General features: G+C 44.3%; 1 protein-coding gene across 5 annotated transcripts in view; it reads left to right on the top strand.

The window, feature by feature from the left end:
• Positions 1-668: 668 nt before the first annotated feature.
• The window catches only part of SLIT2 (slit guidance ligand 2), a 348,857-nt gene continuing 324,791 nt past the window's right edge, over positions 669-24,734 (top strand). For 2 of the 5 annotated variants that reach the window (XM_072809379.1, XM_072809365.1), the window contains exons 1-4: positions 669-877; positions 3,485-3,556; positions 4,728-4,799; positions 15,273-15,344. In XM_072809379.1, coding sequence (XP_072665480.1) covers positions 699-877; positions 3,485-3,556; positions 4,728-4,799; positions 15,273-15,344 — 395 coding nt within the window. In that variant the 5' untranslated portion in view covers positions 669-698. Of the gene's footprint in view, positions 878-3,484; positions 3,557-4,727; positions 4,800-12,624; positions 12,696-15,272; positions 15,345-24,734 lie in introns of those variants that run through there. The other 3 variants (XM_072809373.1, XM_072809357.1, XM_072809386.1) reach the window with 2 other exon arrangements.

Raw genomic sequence — 24,734 nt, 5'->3', positions numbered from 1 at the left:
CCGCGCACCCAGCCGCCGGGGGACCCCGCGCTCCCCGGGTCGGGGTGCCGCCTGGCGGGCGCTGCGGCCCCGCTGCCCTTTTGTCTCGTCGGCGTGACCTCGGGAAGGCCCGGGCCCGGGCGCGGAGCGTCGCCAAGGACGCCGGGCGGGAGGCGGGCCCGGCGCGACCTCCTCCGGCGGAGTGCATGTGTGCTCGCGGCCCGCCCCCGGCTGTCGGGAGGCGGCGCCCCGCGGTCCGCGCTGTCGGGAGGCCGCGCCGCAGCCGCGCCTGAGCCCCGAGCGCCCCCGCGCGCCATGCCCGCCCCCCCGGCGCGCTCGCGGGGCCCCCGCGCCCTGTAGCTCCGGGCAGCCCGCCGCGACCGAGCCGCCGCCCCCGCCCCCGGCCCGGCCTCCGCGCTGGCACCGCGTCCGCGGGGGGGTCCGAGCAGCCGGCGCCGCCCTCCCCCCCGCTCCGCCGCCGCCAGCTTGAGCCCCCGGGGCTCGCGGCGCGGGGTCCTCGGCCCCCGGCCCGGGGGCGTCCTCGTGGCCTCGGCGCGGCCGCCGGATCGCCCGCGGCGAAAGTTGCCGGGGCGGCGCGTACCTGCGCCCGCTCCGCCGCCCGTGCCCGCCGGGACCCGCACCCGGACCCGCACCCCGACCCGGGGCCGCAGACGCGGAGCGACGAGCCGCCGACGAAGCCGCGGCGCCCGCGGGCGAAGATGCGCGGGGCCGGCCGGCGGGCGCTGCCCGTGTCGCTGGGGCTCGTGCTGCTGATCCTGGGCGAGGCGGCGCCGCAGGCGTGCCCGGCGCAGTGCTCCTGCTCGGGCAGCACCGTGGACTGTCACGGGCTGGCGCTGCGCAGCGTGCCCAGGAGCATCCCCCGCAACACCGAGAGGCTGTGAGTACCCCCGCCCCCCCCCCCCCGGGCCCCGGGGCTCCGCGGCTCGCCCGCCCGCCCGCCCGCCCGCGCCTGGGCAGCGCCTCTGCGCGCGTCCCGGCCGCGACTCCCCGGGAGGGCGAGGGACCCGAGGGCGCCGCGCGGGGAGCGGGGAGCGGGGAGCGGAGGGCGGAGGGCGGGGGAGGGGGGCCGCCAGCCGCGCCGGGTCCTTGCCCCCCCTCCGGCAGCCCCTCGCCTCCCGCGGCGGCCGTGGGGCCTGCGGCGCGGGGCGCGGGGGGCGCGGGGACCAGCCCTCGCGGGCGGCCGGACCAAGGGACGCGCCACTGTGTTCCCCAAACGGAGTCACCTTGCGGTGGCCGGGGTCGGGTCCGGACCCCAGCTTGTGTCGCCGCGGGGGGGGGGGAACCTCGGGACGCAGAGGGCTCCGCTCCCCGGCTTCGTGCCACCCCCCCTCCCCGGGATGGAGGGCTGCGCAGGGAGGGTCGTGGGGCGGCGGGGGCCCCCCGGGGGCGCTTGTGCAGGCCGCGGAGGGCGGGATGCCCCGGACCCGGGGAGGAGGGCCTGCCCCCACCCCCGCCCGCACCCGCACCCGCACCCCCACCCCGCGTGGGCCAACTTAGGGCCGCTCCCAGCCCGAACCTGCCCTCCCCACGGAGCCCCGGGGCGCCCTCCCCTAGGCGCCCCCTCCCCGGGTGCCCCCTGCTCGCGGACCCCTCCCTGCGGAGCCTTCTCCCCAGCGCCCTCTCCCCAGACGCCCTTCCCTGGGCGCCCCCTCCCCAGCGCCCCCTCCCCGCGGAGCCCCCTCCGCAGCGCCCCCTCCCCGCGGACCCCTTCCCTGGGCGCCCCCTCCCCGCGGAGCCCTCCCTGCGGAGCCCCCTCCGCAGAGCCCCCTCCCCGCGGGCCCCTCCCCGGCACCCCCTCCCCGGGGCCCCCGTCCACCTTTCTGGCAGTTTCCGCGCGCGCTCACGTGGCCGCCGCTCCCCGCGCCCCGCTCGGCTGCCCGCAGACATCCCCGCCTCCCTGTCTCCGCGGATCTCTAATGAAGAAGTCAGGGCGGCCGCGGGGGGACGGGGACGGGGGACGGGGACGGGGACGGCCCGCGGCTCCCGAGGCGCCCCTGCCCGCGGCCCGCAGCCCTTCCCTTTGTGAGCGCCCCGGGCGCCGCGCTCGCCCCCGGCTGCGCCCCGCGGAGGGACCCGCCGGGCCCTGCAGGCGCTCCCCCTGCGACCCGCCTCGCTCCCCGCCGCAGCTTCCAGCCCCAAGGCCGCCCCAAGGCTGCCCCAAGGCCAGACCCGAGCCCTCGCTGCCCTTCGCGCCGCCCTGGCCTGCGCCCCGCATCTCCGGCCCCGCGCTGGGCGGGCGGGGGCCCCTCTGTGGGGCGGGGGACAGGGATGCGTGCTACGGCAGAAGCCCTAAAAGGCCCCAAGGATGGTCGGAGCAGCTCGGTGGCACTTTGCTCGGCGTGGGGAGTGGGTTGGGGAGTCTGCTGTCGCACTTGTCATTTCGTGCTCTGCAAAAAAAAAAAAAAAAAGTGTAAAGTTTGGGCACTAACGTGTCTTACTCAAAAAGGGAGTGTGCCCAGAACAAAATAGTAACAGAGTTTGGGGTGCCTGGGCGAAAAGGAACCAAAAAAGATCCCTAGGAGGGAATCAAGAAAGTTTTCAGAAAATAGTTTGCACAGGGCCGGCTGGTAGGATTCCATCATTGACAAAGTCAGCGCTTTACATACAAATTTCCAGCATGAGGTTTTCAACTCCGAGGCAAGAGAAAAACTTAACGGGAAGGAGGACATTCAAACCGCAGCAAAAAAAAGAAGGAAAAAAAAGCCTGGTTTTACTTGAAATGATTGGAACCAGGGCAAGTTTAGATCTTGACCCAAGATGCCAGAAAAGGGGGTGGTGACTCGAAGGGAACGTGGTGCTGAAATCCGAACAAAAATGTCAGGGCCTGAATCTCTTTCCATGATTGCCTCCTCTGGTAGTTTTGACTTCACCGTCACAGCGGGGTTCCCTGAGCTGCAAATGAAGAGTTTAGTTTTCATACAAACATAGAATTGTTGGAAGGTAAATGCCTATAAATGCAAGTCTTTGAAGTGCGGCTCTTTTGATGGCACTCTAACTTTTTTCTTTGCCTTAGGAAGTTTAGCCACCGTGCCACCTCGGGGTAGAATTTAAAAAAAAAAAAGAAAAAAAGAAAAAAATCCTTCCTGGGTAGCATTAGAAAATTATTCTTGTGAACTTCCTGAAGGGAACTTTTTCGGGGTGTGCCTGACCATAATAAATAGAAGACCTGTGAAATTAATTTACACATCCTCATGAAAACAAAAATTGAAAGCGCCCCCATACACACACAAAAGAGGACTTCTGATAACATAATTGCTTCATGCTCTTGTCAGATGCCAGTAAGCATGGGCTCTGTAAACTTGTTAAGAATCATTAAAAAAAAAAAAATTCAGAGGTTACTACTTCCTTGTCTCATTTACTTGTAGTGCTATTTTAGTAATTGGAACTGATCTTTCACCTTAAAGTTCTTAGTCTTTATTTTTCTTTGTTTAACTGGATCTTGATAGAACTAAAATGGAACTTTCATTTTCTTGCTTTCTCTCAGGGATTTGAATGGCAATAACATCACACGGATTACCAAGACAGATTTCGCTGGTCTTCGACACCTAAGAGTTCTGTAAGTATGTTCTTCTGTATTTTGAAGAATTTTCTTTTGTTCTTAAGGTTGCATGTTTTGTATTGTTACTGGTCTCAGTTTGAAAAACTGTCCCAATGACAGAAACATAAAATTTTGAAAGGCCTTTGTTTCCTTTCTTTTTTTGTTTTTGTTTTGTCATTGTATTACAGCTTTTGATGAAAACGTTGGCTTTTGTTTTAAGGTTGGATGCTTGCCATTGAAACAATATTATAGAAATGACCTCAAATGTTTGCTATACCATACCCTAAGTGCCTTATGCATATAAACGTGTAGAATAATTGCTTTCACAATATGAATAAGTAATGTGAGATATTTGATACACTTTTAGGATTTGAGATTAACTAGAAAGAATTTAAGTGGGTCTGCATTTTATTATTGCTAATATAAAAGACTTTTCTAGCAAACGGCACTTAGATATAATTTCTAACCTTAAAACCAGAGAGTCCAACTTTTCGATGGGAAATGTTTTTCTATTAAAAAAAAGTACACTGGTTATATTTTGAATCGTTTCCTGTGTTTTGAATCTTTGAACTCTTTATAATATTGTTTATTCTTTAATTAGTGGGTAAAATTTGTTGTGAGGGAACCATCTTTGGAGATTCAATGTAATGTAAAACTTTTTACCCACAGATCTGTAAATATTTACATTGTAGTGAACATAACACTTTTGATCACTGTGTGTTGGGTGTTCATCTTTTAAAGGACACATTTTGGCCGTTGTGAAATCTTTCACTTCCTGATGTATATCCATAAATGAATTAAAGTATGTGTATGGTGACATGCTGTATATTGATTATTTTCAGTTTAAGAACTCACTCCAAAGTCAGTTTACCAAAAAACAGCCACCAAAACTGCAGTGTCATGGGTTGCCCTTCAGGATAGACTGTACTTGGGGGTTCAGAGTTTTGGCTAGAAAATCTTGTGAGAAACTATGCATAAGGATTTTCTACCAAAGTTTTGTGATGTGGATGCTGTTCGCCTTCTGTGATTTCTCTCAAATACTCATTAAGTTTGATATTAAAGCTCAAACCAGAGCACTACTTGATTTTATAAAGGGAAAGAGGTTACAAGTTTTCAGTTGCTGAACTGAATGAAACTCGCTCAGATGGGGAGTGGTAACATTAAGACCCTATTATACTTTGCATTTCAGTCAGCTTATGGAGAATAAGATTAGCACCATTGAAAGAGGAGCATTCCAGGATCTTAAGGAACTGGAGAGACTGTAAGTATTTTTAATTCCAAAGTTATGACGACATAACTGTATTTAAAAAAAAATACTTGAATTTCAAGGGCCATGTCTTCGATTTCATGTCGTAGTCTTTGAATGCTTTACGGAGACAAGGGGTCGAACAAGTGGTGTTCAGACTAATTTACAATTAGAGATTGTGGAATTTTGCATAAATGGTACTAACCTTTAATAAAGATTAAAAAAAAATACAGACTTCCTTTCCTGAGACATTGATTTCCTTGAAATCCTAACCACTGCTTTGGTACTTAGAGAGCTACATGTTTTCCTTACTGCTCATCTAGTTTGTTTTATTTGCCTTAATAGTAAGAAAGGTGGTGATTTTATTTGCATTTAGAGTATATTATCAGAAAAGTTTGCTAGTAGTTATTTTAATTTTCATGCTGTTGCTTTGTGTGTCATTAGTGCCATTGGATGACATATTTTAAATTCTTAGTGGTAAAAATTAGCTTTTTGGTATTTCTCACTTATGGTAGACATGGTTAGTAACAGCTATTCAAAACATTATTTCATTATTTTATGGTAGCTTTTTAGATATTTCTCTCAGAAAAAGAATTTAAAGATTAGTAGAAATGGAAGCAAGAATTATATTATCAAAACATGGTCATTTTAACATTGATTTTTTTTTTCCCCAAGAAGATCCTGTGGAATCCAAACTTTAAAATAGATTTTATTTTTTCAGAAACAAAATCTTAAGAGATTGATATATTCTACTTGAGGGCCATTATTAATTTATATCTACAGTATAGTATATATCTACAAAGGACAAAATCTTTGCCTGTAGTAATTGAGATAAACTACACACTTTGTAATTTGAAGTCTGAGTTCCATGTCTCTTATGTCTTGATAACTCAAGTTTACTAAGTCTGTGTTTTAAGGGTAATTAACAGCTCTATTAAAAGTAGCAACAATTTCCACGCCTGCTTTAATAGTCACTTTAGGTAAAAATAAAAATTTTATTTAAAATATTGAAATAGGAAGTTCATTTTAGGCATAGCACATATTCAGATGCACTGGGGTCCATAGGCAAAACGTTAATTCTCTGCAATTATTAAGTAGAAAAAAAATGGCTTTTCAGCTTTTAAGATATTTGTGAATATATAGGCTCCATTTTTATAACTACAAGTAAAATTAAGCCCAGAGATGTCTATTTTGCCATAAAATTTTGTTCATGATATATATTACGAGGTAGGGAATTTAGCTGTGGAATTCAAAATAAGTTTAAAGTCACCACCTTGAGCAGTTGTTCAGAGAGAATTAAAAACAAGGTAAACATTTGGTTAAGTTCATTACAAAGTTCATAAGTTCGTAACCTGTCTCTTAGTATATACAAATACTCTGAAAATATACTTTGGTCTCTTTCATAGACTTTTATGAATCGTTAATTCATCATGAGTCTATTGTATTTTTAATTCATCTATTTACAAAGTATCAAAATAATTTAAGCATTTGGTAAGATGGAGAGATAATTTTAAAATAGTAGTTCAAACCTAAACACTGTTCTCATGAATACTTTTTGGTTATATGGATACATATGTATATATCTTTAAGCAACATCCGGTTGAAGGAATTTCACTGACTTTTCATGCAGTCTCTATTTCGGTTATATTGTAAATATTTTCAGAAATGCTAGAACAGACCAAACTTTCTCCTTGTTTTTCAGGCCACTTCAAATACCATTTGAACAAATTAACTTTTTTTCTAAAAATTCTTAACCAAATGGTCTGTGATCTGAAATTTGATTAGAGTTGCAAGAAGGTGCTATTTCTTGACTTTTACTTCCCCTGAGAATGTCACTTCATCTCAGAACAATTTTCAGTTCTACTAAGATGCAGTCAGATGTTTCAGAGTGGGAGGAGGATTTGTAATTTTGAATGAAAGCTAATATATATGCAGGACTTCTTTAAATCACCCCAGCTGTTGGCCGAAAGCAAATATTTCATATTTGTGAGGAAAAGCTGAGAAAATTCCTTTTGTTTACAACTGCCAAGTCCATCTGATGGAAGCACATTGTTATCTGACAGCCAATTCATCTCCTTGGGACTCTGGAATTCAAAACCATTTCTTAGGAACATTGTGGATACACTTTTCAAATATTTATTTTTTTTAAATACGTTAAATGGCAAGGCAGTTTTGTTAAAGAATGCATTCAAGCTATCACAAAATAAACCATTATACATTTTGTTCAGCACATTGTTTAAAAAATAAAAATAAAGAAAGCTAACCAGAGGGTTCCACAATCAAAATACTATGGCCTATGGGATATAGTCTTTATTTTAGTAGGTGGTTGTCAACATCACAAAAATTGCATCTTTTTTCCCAAGAAGTTGTAAGAGACAGGAAGTGATCAATGAATTAACTTTTAAGTAATTAGACGTTGTGTGAGCTTATATGGTTTTTAGCAATTTAGATGTGGATTTTTAAATACAAACTCTAATGAAAAGGTGTATAAATGCAGGCTTATGTTATAAATGTTATAAATGCCACTCATATAAGATGCACAGTAACTTAATTTTCTTTCCTTGAAGAACAAAAAATAAAAAAAATAGTTTTATTCATGTATAATTCATGTTTCTAAGTGTTTTCCATTTTAAAACGACAAAACAATTCCGAAATGTTTTGTGAACATTTCAAAATTCTTAAGTTTTTCCTTGTTTTATGTTGATAGTTTTAGCTTGATCTAGAGAGAGAAGACAAATCTGAGAACAGAAGATAAGATCTGTGCCCTTTTAGAAATCCCAACTTTTAATCTGTAAGAAACAGATTAGGCTGTTGTTGCTGTGGCTAGGTTGAATTTAATGGTAGCGTAGAGCATGGGAAAGTCACTGTTTGTAAATCAAAGCATCATAACTACCAAAAAAAATTTTTTTTCTGCACTTCAGAGAAGCGGCGAAGTACAGGGTTATCAGTCAAATGTCAAGAAGCACATGGATATTAAAAACCTTCCTGCTAAAAAACAAAAGCCAAAAAGCTTCCTCCGTCTACACCCCCTCCACTCCTCCCTCCCTCCCGCCTCCCTCCTTTCTGTTGTTGGAAGACGGGCATCAGAAGATGTGACATCACCAGAAGGCCCTGCTGCATCACTGTCAAGGAGCCTGAGTCACACGCGAGACCACGTTGCCTCCTGTTTTGATGGTGTCCTCCTACACTCCCAGACCTAACCCGTGCAGGGCCGGATTGCCAAGGTGCCTCTTGCCAGCCACCCTTGCTTATCTGGGAATGAAATGAAGCCCTGAGAAACGCACCTCACGTAGATTGTATTAAGAGCCCTCCTATGTGTTCAGCTGAAATCTAATTTAGTTAAGTGACTAGTTAATTCAGTGGAAACCATTAAGGAAAACAAACTACAAACTGTAAGAAAGAACTGGAACGTCTATGACGTATATCCGTCTATCCTACAGAGAAGATACCTGTGTACCTGCACTAAAGCCTCCATGCAAAATTGTTAATTCAAAGTAATTCGTGGCTGGTGCGTAACGTCTTTGAGGGTTAAAATTAAAAAAAAAAAATCGTATTGAGGCCCAGAATATTTGCGGGCTGGTGTAAAATTCTGTTGCTCACTTATTGTTTATGGGATTAAGCTGCAGTCATTAAAGTTCTCTTTTATGGCCTTTAAAGGAGACCCAGTCCATTTCAGTTTCCACTAGTGCAAATTGTCTATGTTTATGGGTTCCTTCCTAACACAAAAGCAAGAGTATAAGAAAGTTTTGAAATTGTTTAAGGTTGCCAAAAAATAAATAAATAAATAAATAAATAAATAAGTAACATTAGGACATTAAATCCTAAATGCAGTGAGACACTTACATGCAAAATAAAATGCTGATATTCCTAAATTACGTTACTGAAAACCAGTAGCATACCATAGGAAATCTTGGGTATTAGGCATTGCGTTAATTTCGCAATCGTCTTATAATAAGGAAATTGCAGTACTGATACAGGCAGAGGTTTGCACTGTTTTTCTTTTCATACCGATAGCATGTAAGGTCTTTGAACACAAGTAGTACTTTAAAGTCTCCAAGTTTTAGTATCTTCGGATTTGAAATTTCTCCTACTATGTCTTTTGACACTGCTTTTTGGCTTAAAAACAAAACAAAACAAAAAAAGTCCGGAAGTATTCCCATGAGGCCAGCTGGGGAGTCCTGGAAAATAAAGTTGCACGCTTAGACATTTCCACGTTTCTATCCAGTCGATACAAAGAAAATACTCATTTTAGCTTGGAAGAGTCTAAATCCCTTTACAACGGAACCCACATTTGACCAAACCCTACACTCTCAGGAGAGGATATCTAAAGAACACATTTTTTTTTTTTTTTAAGGCCTGTGCAGAATTAGTTCTCCTGCGTGCACACACCAGTCGTAAGCAGGTGGCAGCCGGTGTGAGGCCGAGGCATTGCGGAGCCCTAGGATCCTTGCTGTAGGCCGCTGCACAGGAGTTCGAGTAGAGAATATGTGGTGGAACAGGTCTGAAGGAAAGCACCACTTATCCCCATTCATCGAGGACCTAGAGAATCCCTCTTCTGGCTAATCCTACAAGTTTACAGGCAACACATAACACATTCCTTTTCTTAAAATAAGGGCAAGCCAACAGTGCTAATCTCCTCGGAAAAGAATGCCAGCTCATCTCGAAACCATTGTCATCTGGCCGCTTTATCCTTCCAGCTTTAAACCACAGCAGTTATTTTCTTAGGAGACACAACTTGGGGCCCGAGAACATACCAGACTTTCAGAGGCCGAGGATACACCCCGCGTGAGCGAAAGCGTGTGCAGACGATCAAGTGTGTACCCGTTCCACGTGACTCCTCGTCACTTGTTGGTAAGCGATGCTGGACTGTTCCGAATCACGCCGACCTGTCACGCAAGGTTTTGGCGCACACCAGCGACAGGGTGGCGGCCAGCGCGCCCGTCCGCCCCTCCGTGGGGCCTGCGGTTGAACGGCGGCGGCGACGGGCCTGTTCGCTGTCCGTGGGCCGCTGGACAAACGCCGAGGCAGCAGGGCTGTTTATCTTTCCCACATCTGTCTGGGGCTCCCCGGATGCCGGCTCCTTTATCCCGCCTCGCTCGCCCTGGGACGCGGGTCTGCGGAGGCAGCCGGGCAGCGTGGCACTGAACTGCGTCCCGGCCCTGCGGGTGCCTCTGCTGGCGGCGGGCCCGGCGTTGCCACTTCCACGGAAGGACGCACTTGGCTGCGTGGACTCCTCTCCCGGTCACTCTTCTTATCCTCTTTCAGAGCGATTTCTAGCTGCTGGGCTGTCGGGACACGGCGAGAACTCTTGGAGGGGGGACTGGGAACAGTGGGGGTGACTTGGCACCGACGCCCCCGGAATATCCCCACAGGGGAGCCTGCGGGGAAGCGGCCCCGGGGCGGGTCTGGGCAGGTCCGTCTGTCTGTCTGCGGGGCTGTGGCCGCCGTGGCCACATCTGCTCCTCCCGGCCCTCCGGCCGGCGTGCCAGGGCCTCCCTGCTGGTACGCGCATTGTGCCCTCTGACCGCATGCAAGCTCCTGTGCCCCTTTGTTAAATTCAGAACTGTTGGCTGACAGCGACGCCAGAAGCCTGATGCTCTGCGTTCATGACGCTCGTGCCTCACGTGAACCTCACTGTCCGTACGGTGGCTGCACACAACCAGAAGCCTTTGCTCTCAATTCCCCGTGGCGTGTTGATCGGATTGCTTCGTCTTTCCAAAACTGTTTCCCCATCTTTGGAAGAGCGATCATCATGCTGGCAGGACGTGCTTTACATCAGATGATGCCCATAGAGCTCCCCGAAACACTTGTCACGCGGTTGGCATTTGGAGAACTGTTAGCCCGCATCTCATCACCTCGCCTCTGTTTTTCAGAAGCTCCGTGTAGGCGTTATCTGATCTCATTGAGCTAATAAAATGTGTAGATGATGAAGTTGGCTTTTGCACGTTCATATTTACTGTAGTTTTCGTTCTCATTTTCTCTGCATGGCACACGGCATTAGACGAGGTGTGGGGAACGTCCACTGGGTCCTCCAGGTTTTGTCTCAGAGTATTTCTCACACTTGCTCTGGGTGTAGAGAGAAATGTCAAGAAGCCAGGGGAGCGAAGGGGAGGCAATATTTTTACTAATAAGTTTGATTTATCCACCTGAATAATACATAACCTAAAATCGTCACCTTAAAAATGTTAGAACACCAACATTTTCGGAACAAGTAGAAGTTAACCTGAACGGAAGGCATTTTTGTTTGACCAATAGGAGATCATAGGTGATAAACTCATGAAGGCAGCGTGTATTGAAGGCTTATTACAGACCAGACACGCTGCTAAAATGCCTTATGTATGCAACAACAGGAAATGTTACGTCCACTTTCCATTTTGCATTGGGCTAAAGCTTGCGATTCTTCATTGAACTGAAGAGTCGAAAAAATAAGAGACTCGCTTTTACCAATGGACGAGACATAGGAGCAGTGGCAGATAGTGATTTGGAGCAGTGTTTGTCAATAATGCTCAGGCTGCCCTTCAAATCGAGGTTGCTGAGAATCAGCATTTCAGAGGCCAGTGGTGTTCTGTGTGATACGGAGAGATCCCTCACCCCCCTGAAGGTCACGCTCAGAAACAGCTGTAACAGAGGAAGCAGTGTTGGGATCCCTGTCATCGTTGCCCTAGGGAGCGTCTTTGAGACGCACTCTATGCGCCTTTCTGAAATCATGAGTGACCATCCAGAGGGTCTCAGTGAGCCCTGAGATCTCGGGGGCAGATCCCGTCTAGCTGGTAGTGGCGCTAGGCCTGGATGTGATTCTACGTTCCTTTAGCAGGATGGAGTGTCCCAGCTCCGAACAATAGGTGACTGCCCCACCTGGTGAGCTTGATGGAGCCAATTTATGCCGGGTCCCATAAATCCTCCTCTGAGATACACTTAATTCACTACATGCTGTTTTTCTGTTCTGGGGACATCAGATTTCAGCTTCTTGAACTCATTTTCATTAGAATTATTATTACAGCACTATCCTCTTCAAGCTGCTAAGAAGTATTCTGTGTCATTCGGAGGTGCCAGCTAGTAGCCTGTTTAGGAGTCCTTATGCACCTTAATGGTCTTTAAAGTAATACTGGATTTTTTTTTTTTAATTTCCTCTTTAAGAGTTTAATTTCTGGTCATTTTACAAGAAATCCCTGCTTAAAAATTTTCTCCTGCACTGAATATTTTGGAAGAATTTCACTTTTTATTTTAATGTTTGGATTTCCATTTATTCATAGCACCGATGGCAGAAAGAACAGGAACCCACAGTGTGCTGATATTCTTTTATGGTGAAAAAGCCTCATACTGTTTTCCTATACATGTTATCACATCCCTTACCATCTGCCCTTCTAGTGTCCTACCTTGTCTCATGCTCATGGTTGGTTTAGACAATGTTACAATCATTCACCATAGTTTTCATGAAAGAATGATAAACCACCTGAATTCGGAGAAAACTGTTTTATACATATTTTCATTTCTTTCTCAAACTTCAGGCATTTTAAAAGGATCTTAAACAGGGAGCTGAATATCAAGCTAGTTTTTTAAATTGTTTTATTTTCAAGTGGTTCATGCATCGAGAGTGAAGAAATAGACTCTATAAAGCTATGTCTTTTTTCCCCAAGGAAAGGTCAATGAGAAGTGAAATTTCAGTATTATATGATTTTGAATTAATGCTGAGATATGTTAAGCCTGTGTCTCTGATACAAGTGGTTCAGAAGATAGGTTCTGGAATCCCCCTACCTGAGTTCAGGGCTTAACTCTACATTCTGTGAGCTGGGTACCTGTCTCTAGGACAGCAGTAACCATAGTACCTACTGTTGGGGTTGGTTCTGAAGCACGAATGAGAAAGTTCATGCAAACCTCTCAGAACAGTGATCATCACATAGTACGCTTAGTGTATGTTAGCTATTGCTCTTGGAGTGAGTGAAGAATGGCTGGGACTGTGAAAGGAATGATTAGGAAAAAGGCAGTGCGTGGACCCAATCTGAAATACCTACTTTCTCAGGATATCGTAACTTGTTTGAACATGTCCGTTTCCTTCCAACTTGTGGGTGATATTGAGGACAGCAGGGGGAGGGAGGTGATGAGAAGGAAAGCAGGTGACTGCTGTATGGGGCACCTGAAGGCAGGTTTGCTGGTGGGGCTCTGGTTAGCTAGAGAGTAGCATAAAAACTAAGGCAGGGACCTCAGGGAGCAACCCAGAGGAACGTTGGCTGGATGTAAAATGCGTAGGCTAGCGTTCTGCTGAACTATATCAGCATGCGAAAAGAGAAGTATGTTGTCCTTTAGCATTTCCTAGGAGCCCACTGAGTGCCGGAGAAGAAGGGAAGAGATCCAAAGATGGGGTCTCTGTACTGGAAGACCTTCCAGTCTACTGGGAATCAGAGGAGTATGTGAATAAATATAATATAGGGTTATTTAAATATACTGTTATTTGTCAAATGCCATGGGGTTGGGGAGCACAGCCAGGGGAGGCACCACCTCTGTGTAGGGGAACCAGGGAAGTTTCAAATACCATGTAAGATGTCCCATCTCAAAGGAAAGCTTGGAATAGGGGCTTGAAGGAGCATCCTGGTTGCAGCTGGAGAATCCTGCAGGGAGTCTGTTGGTCCAGTGGTTGGATGACTTTACGACAGCCCACATCTGCCATGTTACAAGTCGAGATTGGCTCTTGGAATTATGAGAGTCTACCCGAGAGCGGTTGCTTCCCTGAAAAATTTCTAATTTCTGCTATTGTGAATATTCATGCTTTGTCGTTTGAGAGAAAAACATAACTGGGTCACAATGAAGTTACGTCTTATCAGAATTGCATCAAGGTAGATTCTGGAAATACTCCTTCCTTTCCTCCTTGCCCAGTGGAGAAAAATAAATGAGTAAAGAGCTCTTGGTTTTGCTTTAGATTTGACCTTGTTGTCTGCTTTGTTTAAATAAATTTGTGTAAGTGGGAAGAAATTCCACTCTTTTGCCACTAATTTTACTATTTCCCCGCCTAATTGTCTTGGCCTCCTTTTTTATGGGTGTGCATTTTATTAAGCTGAGAGTGTTTCCGTAGATGGTCAACTTCTTCATAACGCGAGTTTGTGTAACGAAAGTCACGGTTTTCATCATTGCCTCGTGGCATTTTAGAGTTGGAAGAAGTTCTGAAGTTCACCTGGTGCGATTTTTCGCCTAGCGCAGGATTTCTTTTTATTATGTCCTTTGCGAGAAAAAAAAAAAAAAATAACAAGCAAATGCATAGCCCCTGCTTGAATATAAATGGAGTTAAAAAATTGAGAGTTCCTCAAGGCAGGTCATTCCATTTCTTCTAGTTTTTGGAAATTTTCTAATTCTTAGAAAGGTCTTCTTATCATCTACTTTCTTAAGGCTCATAATCAAACTAGTGCCATTTCTGCCCTCTGGAGATTAAATAAGTATAATTTTGTTCCTATCTGATGACCATTTACATATGTCAAGATGGATATGCTTTCTCTTCCTGTCCTCTTAACATTTATAGTTAAGGCTCAAGAAATAGCTCCAGGTTCTTCAATATGACATTAATTTTCTGGACCTTCTTATTCTCGTCTAGAGCTATAGCAACTTGTAAATCGTTTAAGTGTCCATGTTTTGCATCAGCCTATCATTATTTTATTTAACTTTGGAAAATGCAGGGGGATGGACATTATTTTTACTGATTTCGGTTGCCCGAAATCAGGTCAGGTTGCCCACTTAAGGCGAATCGGACTTCCCAACTCTTTAACGAACGTCCACGGTCCAGGAGAACTCCGTTACATGGCATCAGGGCATGAATTAGTTGCAGTTACATTTTTTTCCTAAATTCTAAATTTAAATTCATATCAGGTAAACACTTAAAAAAGCATTATCTAAGCATTTCTAGCCACCATGATTGGTTATAAGCCGGCCTTGTTTTTAGCTAAGGGTCAAGAATTGTGGGTTTAGGTTTGGACCTCTGTGGTTTTTCCTCTGCTTTCGCCCATAGGGACAAATCATGCTGACAGTTTTTCACAGTTTTTTTTTTTTCCCCCAACTAAGCAAGATGCTCACAAAATTGAAATTTCCATCTCCCCATAATGCCTTGGCTGAAAATTTAGGTCATCTGGGACAGCACATGAATCTTTTTTTAGGGCACCGTTCACGGTGGCATTTGTGCTGTGTACTGCACACACCTAACCCAGACACCAGAGTCTGAGTCAAGAAACCCTTTTTCATCGTGTGTATCCTGGATGACTGATGTTGCACGGGATGTGAGGCTAGGGCTTAGGCCCGGGGAGTCATCCGGGTGAGCGTAATGGAAAATTGCTTTAAAGAGTCAGGTGACACAAGGTGTAACCAACTTCTGATTTGCAATGCTTGGGTTCTTTTGAATGTCATTTCTTTCTTCCCTGAAACAGGATGAGGCATGACACGACTAAATCACAGACTGGTTGTTGGGTATTTTGTGTGTAACGTATGCTTTGTTTTTGTTTTTCTCAAAAGGCGTTTAAACAGAAATCACCTTCAGCTGTTTCCTGAGTTGCTGTTTCTTGGGACTTCGAAGCTGTACAGGCTGTAAGTAGACAGAAACGGTTATTGTTGCTTCGGGTAGTACCTTGTATTTTATTAAATGTATTTTGGATCTGTTTCCTTGTGCTCTCCTGGAATCTGTTCACCGGTAGATTAATGGATTAAGAGTATACCTCTCTTTTCTTTTCTTTTTTTTTTTGGTCTTATGGAAGCTTATGATTGGTTTTCCAGTGGTTTCAGTTGTTGTATTTGGTCAGCATTTAGTGGTTTCTGTCTGTGTCCTTGTAATTGTATTATTGTCTCTTGGTTGTGCGGTGGTGAGGAGATTTACCTTACTTCTTTACGGAAACTTTTGATTAAGGTCTGGAGGGGAAAATTGCCACTGTGTTTCCTTTTCAGAGGAAGTTGGCAGTGTTTCCTTGTAAAGTTCGGGTTCTTAGTGTCAGCCTTCTTGACATTGTTTCTGTACTGGAGTAGTGTTTATTAGTCTGGAAATATTATTATAAGGTATTTAAAGAGGCCTGTAAATTTCCTCTTAAATGTTCCTTTTAAAACCAGAATTCCAAACTCTGCAATAGGAATGGCTGTAAAGGTCTCGTAACAACTCTGTCGTAGGGTGTTAAGGGAAGTACGTGTTTGGAAGGAGCGTCATGTAACTTTTAGGCAGAATCAGTCTTTCCTCCCTGGAATGCTTGTTCGCTGACCTAAGATGGGATGGCGAAAACACATTTTTGAAAGCTTTTAAAATTAGATTTTCAGCCATACAAATGATTCCGTGCAGATGGGAGTTAAGCTACAGAGCGTGGGAAGAATAAATAACCACGATCGGTGGCGTTCGTGGACGTTGCGCCCTAGCCTCCCCCACGGGCTCCGTTCGCGGGGAGGGGTGCCCGCAGCCTGGCTCCGTCGGGCCTGTCGCTGTCACGGTCATAGCAGGAGGAGGAGCGTCCTCTCCGCCGGCAGCGGCCTGGCTCCTTGGGCCCCTGAGGCCTTGGCTGCGGAGGGTTGGCCCTGGGCCCCGGCGCCCTCCCCCAGCGCGGCCCAGGTCCCCGGGCAGGGCTTCCCCTCCCCGTGCTCCCCGCCGGTTACTCAGCTCAAGTCAAGCAAATTGAGAAGAAAATCAAACCTGAAGATTGACTTTTAAATAAGCGTTTCTGTAAGGACTGTTTTGACCAAGGAACTAGGAGATAGGCCATTAAAAAGCTTCCATGGATGATGAGAGACCCCTGACTCTGGGAAACGAACAAGGGTGGTGGAAGGGGAGGGGGGTGGGGGTGCCTGGGGGATGGGCACTGAGGGGGCACTTGGGATGAGCACTGGGGGTTATGCTAAATGTTGGCAATTGAACTCCAATTAAAAAAATAAAAAAAAAGATTCCATGTATGTATAGAAGTTGGTACTTCTACTTAAATATTTCTGCTTAGCTTCCAAGATGGGCCACAGGGATGGTTTTCGTAGTCACTCTGCTTTCCGCTTTAAGTTGCTGTGATTGAGGAGACTGAAGCATTGGCTTCAAGGCTCCGGTACAATGAAGGATACGAAACCACTGCTCTGCTAATAGTGTCCATATATGAGCAGTCCGCCCCAATCTGGGACATTTTCGATTTTCTTTGAAGCCAGGAAAGTATAATTTAAATGAGGACTGTCATCTACAATTAAAAGCATTAAGCTTTTAGAAGGAAAAATTCTTAAATTTTAAGAATTTAAAAAAATTTTAAGAAGGGAAAATTCACTTCTGCACAGTCTCTGAGGAACAAGAATATATGGTTTTTAGTCTAGAAGTAGTTGGATTACTTCTCTTGGAAGGCTTCAGGTGGTGTAATACAGTACCGCATCCTCTATCGGCAAATTATATTGTTGAACTTTTTTTTTCCCACTTTGACAATATCACGTAGCAGGCCAAGGGGTGTTCTCTCATATTTTGTTATGATTGTCCAACTTTAGGGAGCTGCCGTGCGAAAAGAAACTGATAGCTTCAAGAGATGAATGAAAGAAACAGAACCTGTAAAACTCTCAGGCAGTGTTTCCTAGTTCATTATAAATAATAGTGAAAGGGAATATAAGGGAAGGGAGAAGAAATGTGTGGGAAATATCAGAAAGGGAGACAGAACGTAAAGACTGCTTACTCTGGGAAACGAAGTAGGGGTGGTAGAAGGGGAGGAGGGCGGGGGGTGGGAGTGATTGGGTGACGGGCACTGGGGGTTATGCTGTATGTTGGTAAATTGAACACCAATTAAAAAAAAAAGAAAAAAATTAAGTTCATAGACTTATACACCAAAAAAAAAAAAAAAAAAAAGCATGTAAACACTGGGAAAATGGGCAGCTAGAAAATGCATTCGGAGTTGTGATGTCCCTGTCTGGCTAGCGTGACTTCCCCTGGGAAGTTCTGGGAGATAAGACTTTATTTCTTAGAAGTAGTTGCAAGAGGGACTTGAGTGCTTTGACATCCCCGGAGTTAGGGGCTGATGGCATAATGTTTAATATCGATTGGGGCTTAACACGTGACATAAGTACTAAAGACACGTGGAAACAGTGGTGTAATTTTTTTTCTCCATCCTCAGGTCAGTGATTGTTTGAGTGGAGGCACTGTAGTCCCACCTGCGTTAGATTTAGTGAGTGGTTACCAGTGGTCTCCTTCTTGAGTAGATAAGTTATAAGCCACATGTTTTAAGCTCTAAGCTACTTCTTTAGGATGATGATCGTTAAGTGGAATAAACAACCACCATCAAACGTCTTTCATGAGTAAAGCCTGTGAGCCTGACCGCCTAGCCAGCGTGAGCTCCAAGAGGAAGGGTTCAGGTTCAGATTTTCATCATGTGATACAGGTGCCTCGCAGTTCACCCAAAACAAATGTTCTCACAGATGGGAGAATGTGCAGAAATATGAAAACACAAATGTCCTTTAAAATGTTCACTGAAAAATGAATCTTTCACAAGAGGGATAAGTGACAGAACAAAGGATACAGGATTTCTGATACATAACAGAGAAAATATGTTGGGACAGGGAAGGTATTTGACTCATCGCTGCACCGACAAATTAAGCGATCCCTAATTGCCTGCCATATAATGTAGCAGAGGCACGCACATCTAGAATTCATGAAAGAAACAAATTCATAATTTATTTTCTCTTATCAGTTGTTGCATGATTCTCATTACCATCTCTGTTTCTTTTTCTGACTTACCGCCTTAGCTAATACTTTCCCCCTTATTTGATACTCTTTTTTAATCCTGGTCTACAACCGCTGAAGACGTGCACTAGTTTATTGTGTGCTTCATCCTACTGGTGTTTGATTTTTTTTATCACAGTGTACTTAGATTAAAAAGAGTCTGATGTACTGGACATTATGCAGATTTTCTTCTCACATTTATAATGAATAATCACCATTTGACTCTTGGCTGAAAATGAGATGCCAGGTGAAGCAGCACACATGCTTTTTTTGGACTCTAAATGCAATATAAAAGAAAAAGAGGGTACACTGTATATGAATTATGATTCGACACGGTTGGTTGCTGCTAGCGGCCAAATATGCTTTTCCTTTGCTGTCTGCTCCAATTTCTCTTTGGACGGGTTCAGAGAGCACTACATGTTCAGGTCAAGATGTTTGCTCAGAAATAGTAGTACAGTTGCAGCTGTGTTTGTTGGAGCAGGAGACTAGTTTAAATAGCATTACCATTTATCCAGTCCATTAACAGAACTCTGTAAAATAATACCAACTCTGCATAAACGACAGGACAGTGTAATAAAATTACAAGCACTTGTTGACAGATGGAAAGTGTAAGTAAAGGGAAAGCAAAGGGCCAGAGGTTGGAGGTTAAAAGAGACAGCACATGGTTTCCTTAACTTGCACAGATACGCCATTCTCCCTGTTGCTCCTCCTCCAAAACCGATGCTGCATTTTTATTATCGACCTAAGAGTGGAAAAAATTATTTTTGGAACAATCTGGAGCTGGTCAACGGAGATTTTAGCGACTTTTCGAAATGAGCGACCGTGATTGTCTGAGATTTATGAGTGGCAATTATGTATATGAGTAGCATGTACAAATCTTCCTGATAAATGTAACCTTACAGGTGATTTACCAGTGAGTGATTCACACTTTTCAGCTGGAGTTTGCAGCTACTAATCCGGGCTCATTAGAGAGGAATTTCGTTGGGACTACTGCGGTCAAGCTTTTGGTTATAAATATTTGTTTTGTGGTTTTCAGTTTATTTCTTTGAGTATTATTATATTTACCCAGACTTCTAACATAAGCTTAAGTATTGCAGAAACTCCTTTTTCACTGGTGTGTACTGAAACAAAACAAAACTAACAAATGAAATTAAATGCATGAGTCCCAGTGATCCATTTTCTCTACTTCTTTGAATAAAAACCTTTGTATTTCTGGTTCACAAGTGGCATTTATTATTCCCCAGTGAGTTTTGGAGTCTCTGAATTATCTAGCATTATAAATAGTATTTTTAAACTCAAGGGCTCTTTTTATGGCCTAGTGACTACTTACCTGAGACAAATAGATTTTGACCGCTTAATCTGATTGGTCAGGTCGCAGTTCATTGACTGTCAGATAGGATCGCAGATGCTTAACGTTTTTAATAATAATAGAACTTTTTTTTTTAGAAGAAAACAAATTTTTGTTTCATTATGGTAAAAATTCATTCGCGAAGTATGACAAATATACAGGGGAGCTGTCTTTATTTCCCTTTTGTCTCGCCCCGTAGAAGGAGCTTTAGTGTGTTTTTGGTTTTTAATAGTTACAAGAGTAACATACATATCCTTGGGTTAAAAAGTTGGGACAATCCAGAAAAATAGAAAAAGGGAAGTGGAGATTATTCATTATCCTGCCATCCAGACACAACCGTTAGTAAACTTGTCAGTTATTATTCACCGACTTTTCTATGATTATGCATATACATGCTGACAAACATTTATTATGAAAACATGTTTTGTTTTGTTTTGTTTTGTTTTGTTTTTATGTCCCCAGGGCCTAGTATGAGGCTTGACCTTTAGAAACCTCTCAGTAAGTGTTTGATGTATTGAATTAAATCTCCGTCGGGTTCAGGGTTTGTAACGTGAATGAGCAAACAGCAACCCTGGGAAGGCACTAGGAATAATAGAGCCAAATTAAATTTAAAGGGTAACTCGGCTAATTAAATGTTTAGTCCCCTCAGGTCTTCTAAACATTGGAGGGTCTGGGTAGACACGCGCAAAATAAAAATAACCCGTTTTTCGCTTCGGCAAAATATTCATTACCTCGCTATAATCCTACATTTCTATAAAACCGTGTGATTTCGTCTCGAGGGGGCTTGTATCCAGGGATAATCGCGGAGTACCAGGGCGGAGCTTGTGTCAGAATTCCTCGAGTTCTTGTCTGCCTGCCCTGGTTCAGGCGTGGGCGTGGGCTCGGGGAGGTGTCAGGTGCGGAGCTCCTGCCGCCCTCCCCCTCCCCGGGCGGTGGCCCTGCCCAGTAAATCTGGGTTGTGCAGGATGGCAGGTTGCAGTTGCCAGGGTTACCGTTGTCTGGCCGGACCCACAGCTCCACTGGCCGAGCTGCCCCATCCGGGCGCTGCTCCCTTCCTGTCCCTTGCCGCTGCCAAGGTGCAGACGCTGGGGTGCACTCTCTGTACCGTTGTTCACCCCAAGGCTCCCCGCCGGGCTCTGCGGGCCCGACAGACTGACTTTGGAAACTGAGACCCCGGACGTACATGAGATAAAACTTAGAAACCCGCTAACCACCCGTGATGGAAACACCAAGGCCCACTGTTGGGCCCGTAACCTCACTGTTACGGGGCCCGGGGGCTCTGCTCTTGCCCCTTGAAGAATGGAGCTTTAGGGGGAGCATTTAATTTGAAAAGATTATGATTGCACGAGCCAGTCTTGAGTGTGCAGACACAGCGTCGCCGCGCGGGTACCCGGGCTCCTTCAGAGTCGCCCTCGCCACTTGGCGTGCGGGAGGGAGGCGGCCGCCCGTAGCACTGACTTGTGATTCTGTTTTAAAATCCACACGTGCTCCGGTGACCTCGAAGTCACCCACGTGACGGAGACGAACACCGTGCTTGGGAGGCTTGCCGGGCCTCGTGTCGGTAGTTTTACTTTCGAGAGATCACAAGTAGAAGGGGGGCTGCTGAGACGGGTCCGAAGTTTGTAGGCTCCTGCTAGGTGCCCAGCACCTGCCGTGCACCCGGGCAGCAATCCTTCCCGTCCAAGTGGCCGACTTGTGCAAACGGTTGTGTCCCGGGTGTAAAGGTGCCTGCGTCCACCAGCAGGAGCTCGCGGTAGGCCGGTTTGCAGCTGGAGAGAGAGGACCGTGATGGATGCTGGTATGTGGTGTCCCTGGGCCTCGGCCACCGCTAACGTCTGACCTGCGACATGTAAACTAAAACTTAGTTCCGCAACAGTGATTGCGTTTGCTGACACGTGAATTTAAGTCTATGGTTTTCATGTCAAAGAGATGTTTTTTCAGTACACATCATCAAGCGAACATTTTAAAATTCGGCGATAAGTCCTAGAATTGCCACTGCAGTCTCAAGGATATAATTTGGTGACCAAAATTGGCAAAAATAATTGTAGGAATAAGGGCCCATCGGATTGTAGTTCTGTTAGCTAATTTTAATATATTTATGTTATGTCTTAAGACACTGAAATCAACCAGTGTGTGGCATAAGAGAGGACATAAAACACTGGTGTTTGAATACCTACTGAGATATTAGCAGCTCTGTTATTTTTGGGAATCAGGTGACGCCTGTGGAGTCTAGTTTCCGTATCTTTAAAATGGGAATGATCATGTTTTCCTCCTGAGGATGTTTCAAGATTCTATATTCAAAAGAACATTGCCAACGTCCCAGGGTGATAGAAATTATATGATTATTATCTTGTCCTTGCAAAGATGAAAATAATAGTCACACAGATGTCTTTGCAACTTGCCCACAGTCAGCAAATCTCCTTGTTCTGTTTCACCTCTGTCTTGCAATTATTGTCGATGTAGTAACACATGCAGAAGCACAGCCACATTAATTTTTTTACCACTACAAATTAACATAAAATGTGCACTTGCATCATCTTGTTTCTCCTTACTTGGCCACACAAGGTACATTAAGGCCAGAATGTTCTTAATGAGATCTCCTGCCCTCTCCCAGTTGATGATTCATGTAGTTTTAAAATTCCTGTATAGAGTGAATTAGCTGTAGAAAGAGAGACTATGACTCAGAAACTGTGTTAGTGTACATATTTGGGTGGTTGTTTTAATGATGTTTTTTGGTAAATAGATGAAGGAAAAATAGGAGTTCGCCCGCAAAAACTGCCTACGCTCCTTAAACTACAGATAAACTATTCTAAAAGTTATCAAGAAGATTTGCATATGTTCCTAAAGAACATTTTTATTGCTAATTAAAATTTCAATCTTTAAAACCATCTAAGATAATTAACCCATTGATCTTGTAATATGCAAATATGATGTGATCTGTGGAACAGTCTGTCATCTTTACATAAACTGCATATGTGATTGTAAGTGCATTTTTAGATTAAACATATGTCAGAATGCAGTGCAAATTGCAAATCGTTTAGCACTTTGGATTTAAACAATATTTGATAATGAAATAGATCTGAGCCAGAAGCTATTTTTGTTTCGTTTTGTTTTTATTGTAACTCCAATACTTTTCACACGTACATAAGCTTTGCAGGCAGAGGCAATGTGGTGTGTCTCCTCTTTATTACCTGCTACCCATAACCCAGTTAATTGCTATCACTGAATTCTCAGTAGAAAGTTGAAAAATCATGATAAATATTTGGTTAATGCTGATGGATGTAAGAAACTTTGGGACAAGAGTTTTTTCTTTTTCTTTTTCTTAAGAACGACATTCTAGAGAAGGAAGCAATGAAAAGTAAAAAGGCCTGTTGGTGGCAACACCCGTGGTGTAGTGTAGGACATGGCTGTGTGAAATGTTATTAAGAGAACATCTGCGCCTCTTGAAATCTCCCCCAAATGAATGTGTACAGCTAAGTATGGCAACTTGATTTAAGTGTTTAAAAAAAAAAAAAAAAACTTAAAGAAAAGAGAAATAAATACGTCTGGAAACAGAATGGGAAAAGATAGCTTTGCCCCGTCATGATAGGTTTCTTCAACTAGTGAAAGATTAAAGCTTGAAGTATGTGAATAGCTGAGAACAGCACAGAGAAAGGTTGATTGCTTCCCCTCCAACAGTTCCAATTGATTGAAAAAAGCCTAATTTAAAGTTCTGTTTGTTCTATGTCTTAAACCATCAGAATTCTCTTTTAGGACCGGAGGAATGCTCTGGAGGAAAAAGAATCCAAGGATAAAAAGTCATTGCAAGCCAACAATTGTTCCTAATCCTCACAAAATGCTGGAGAAATTAAATTTATTCTTTATTGCTCAAAGTGTTACCTAGGTCACTGGGCGATGGGAAAATTGGACTGGAAGTCGAGTAGGCGCAAGCTTTGTTTTGTGTCTAGATGCTTAACCTTAGACACGACAAGGCATCTCAGAGTGTGGTGGGAACTTGGTTCAGAGCGTTAACACCAAGACTTTTATTACCCTGGATTTATAATAGGCTGTGCTGTCAGGAGATGAAAATGTTGTGTTTACATTGCAGTGTTAAATGATCATTTAATTAACACCTAAGGAAAAAAAAAAAAAACTTGTGAAATTCTTAGCAGCTTTTATTGTTGGTTTCCTGGGAGGTTTTAATATCCAAGTTTCATTGAGATTTCTTTTTGTATGTAGAGACACAAAAGACATTATAAACTTTTTAAGGAAGACAAACAGTTTAACCTTGACCCCTTTTTTTCTGAAATATTAATTTAAATCACATTTTAAATCTGGCGTGCCTATTTAAAAGGTTTCTAGACTAATATATTAAAATATGTCTTAATTAAACACTTTATTTTTGTGTCAACGTGTGTAATGTTTAAATATTTATTTAATTTACGGTCTATGCTTTCTACCGCAAAACATTTGAAATTGCCCTTTAGTTTATCATAAGAAGTTCATGTTTAGCATACTGATTATACACATTTTTACATCTTTTAAGCTACCACTGTAGTTATACTGTTTTAAGAATTGGGGTCAAAATATGTAGTCACAGGCAAGCAAATTATAGGGGAAAAAGGTCCCTTGTTATTATATTATCATCATGATTATTTAATAGGTGGTAGCTATTATCCTGACTTAAAAAACATATATATAGACAGGATGAAATATGAATTAATGTGAAACTTCAGATGTGCTTCATTAATTATGAAAAGATTACATGTTATCAAATTCCTTGATTGATTTTTCATCTTTGATTTACTTTTCATCTTTTAGCAGTTACCTAAAAGGAAGAGTTTGAAGCAAATTGATAACATTTGGAAAGTATGATATGTACTGCCAGAGACAGCTGCTCACTCACTCACTGTGTTTTTTCTAAAAGTAATATTAGAATTTA

This window comes from Canis lupus, chromosome 2 (genome assembly GCF_048164855.1).
Source record: "Canis lupus baileyi chromosome 2, mCanLup2.hap1, whole genome shotgun sequence".
Classification (NCBI taxonomy): Eukaryota; Metazoa; Chordata; class Mammalia; order Carnivora; family Canidae; genus Canis; species Canis lupus.
The sequence above is the reverse complement of the archived record's forward strand: the minus strand, read 5'-3'. Positions and strand labels throughout refer to the sequence as shown.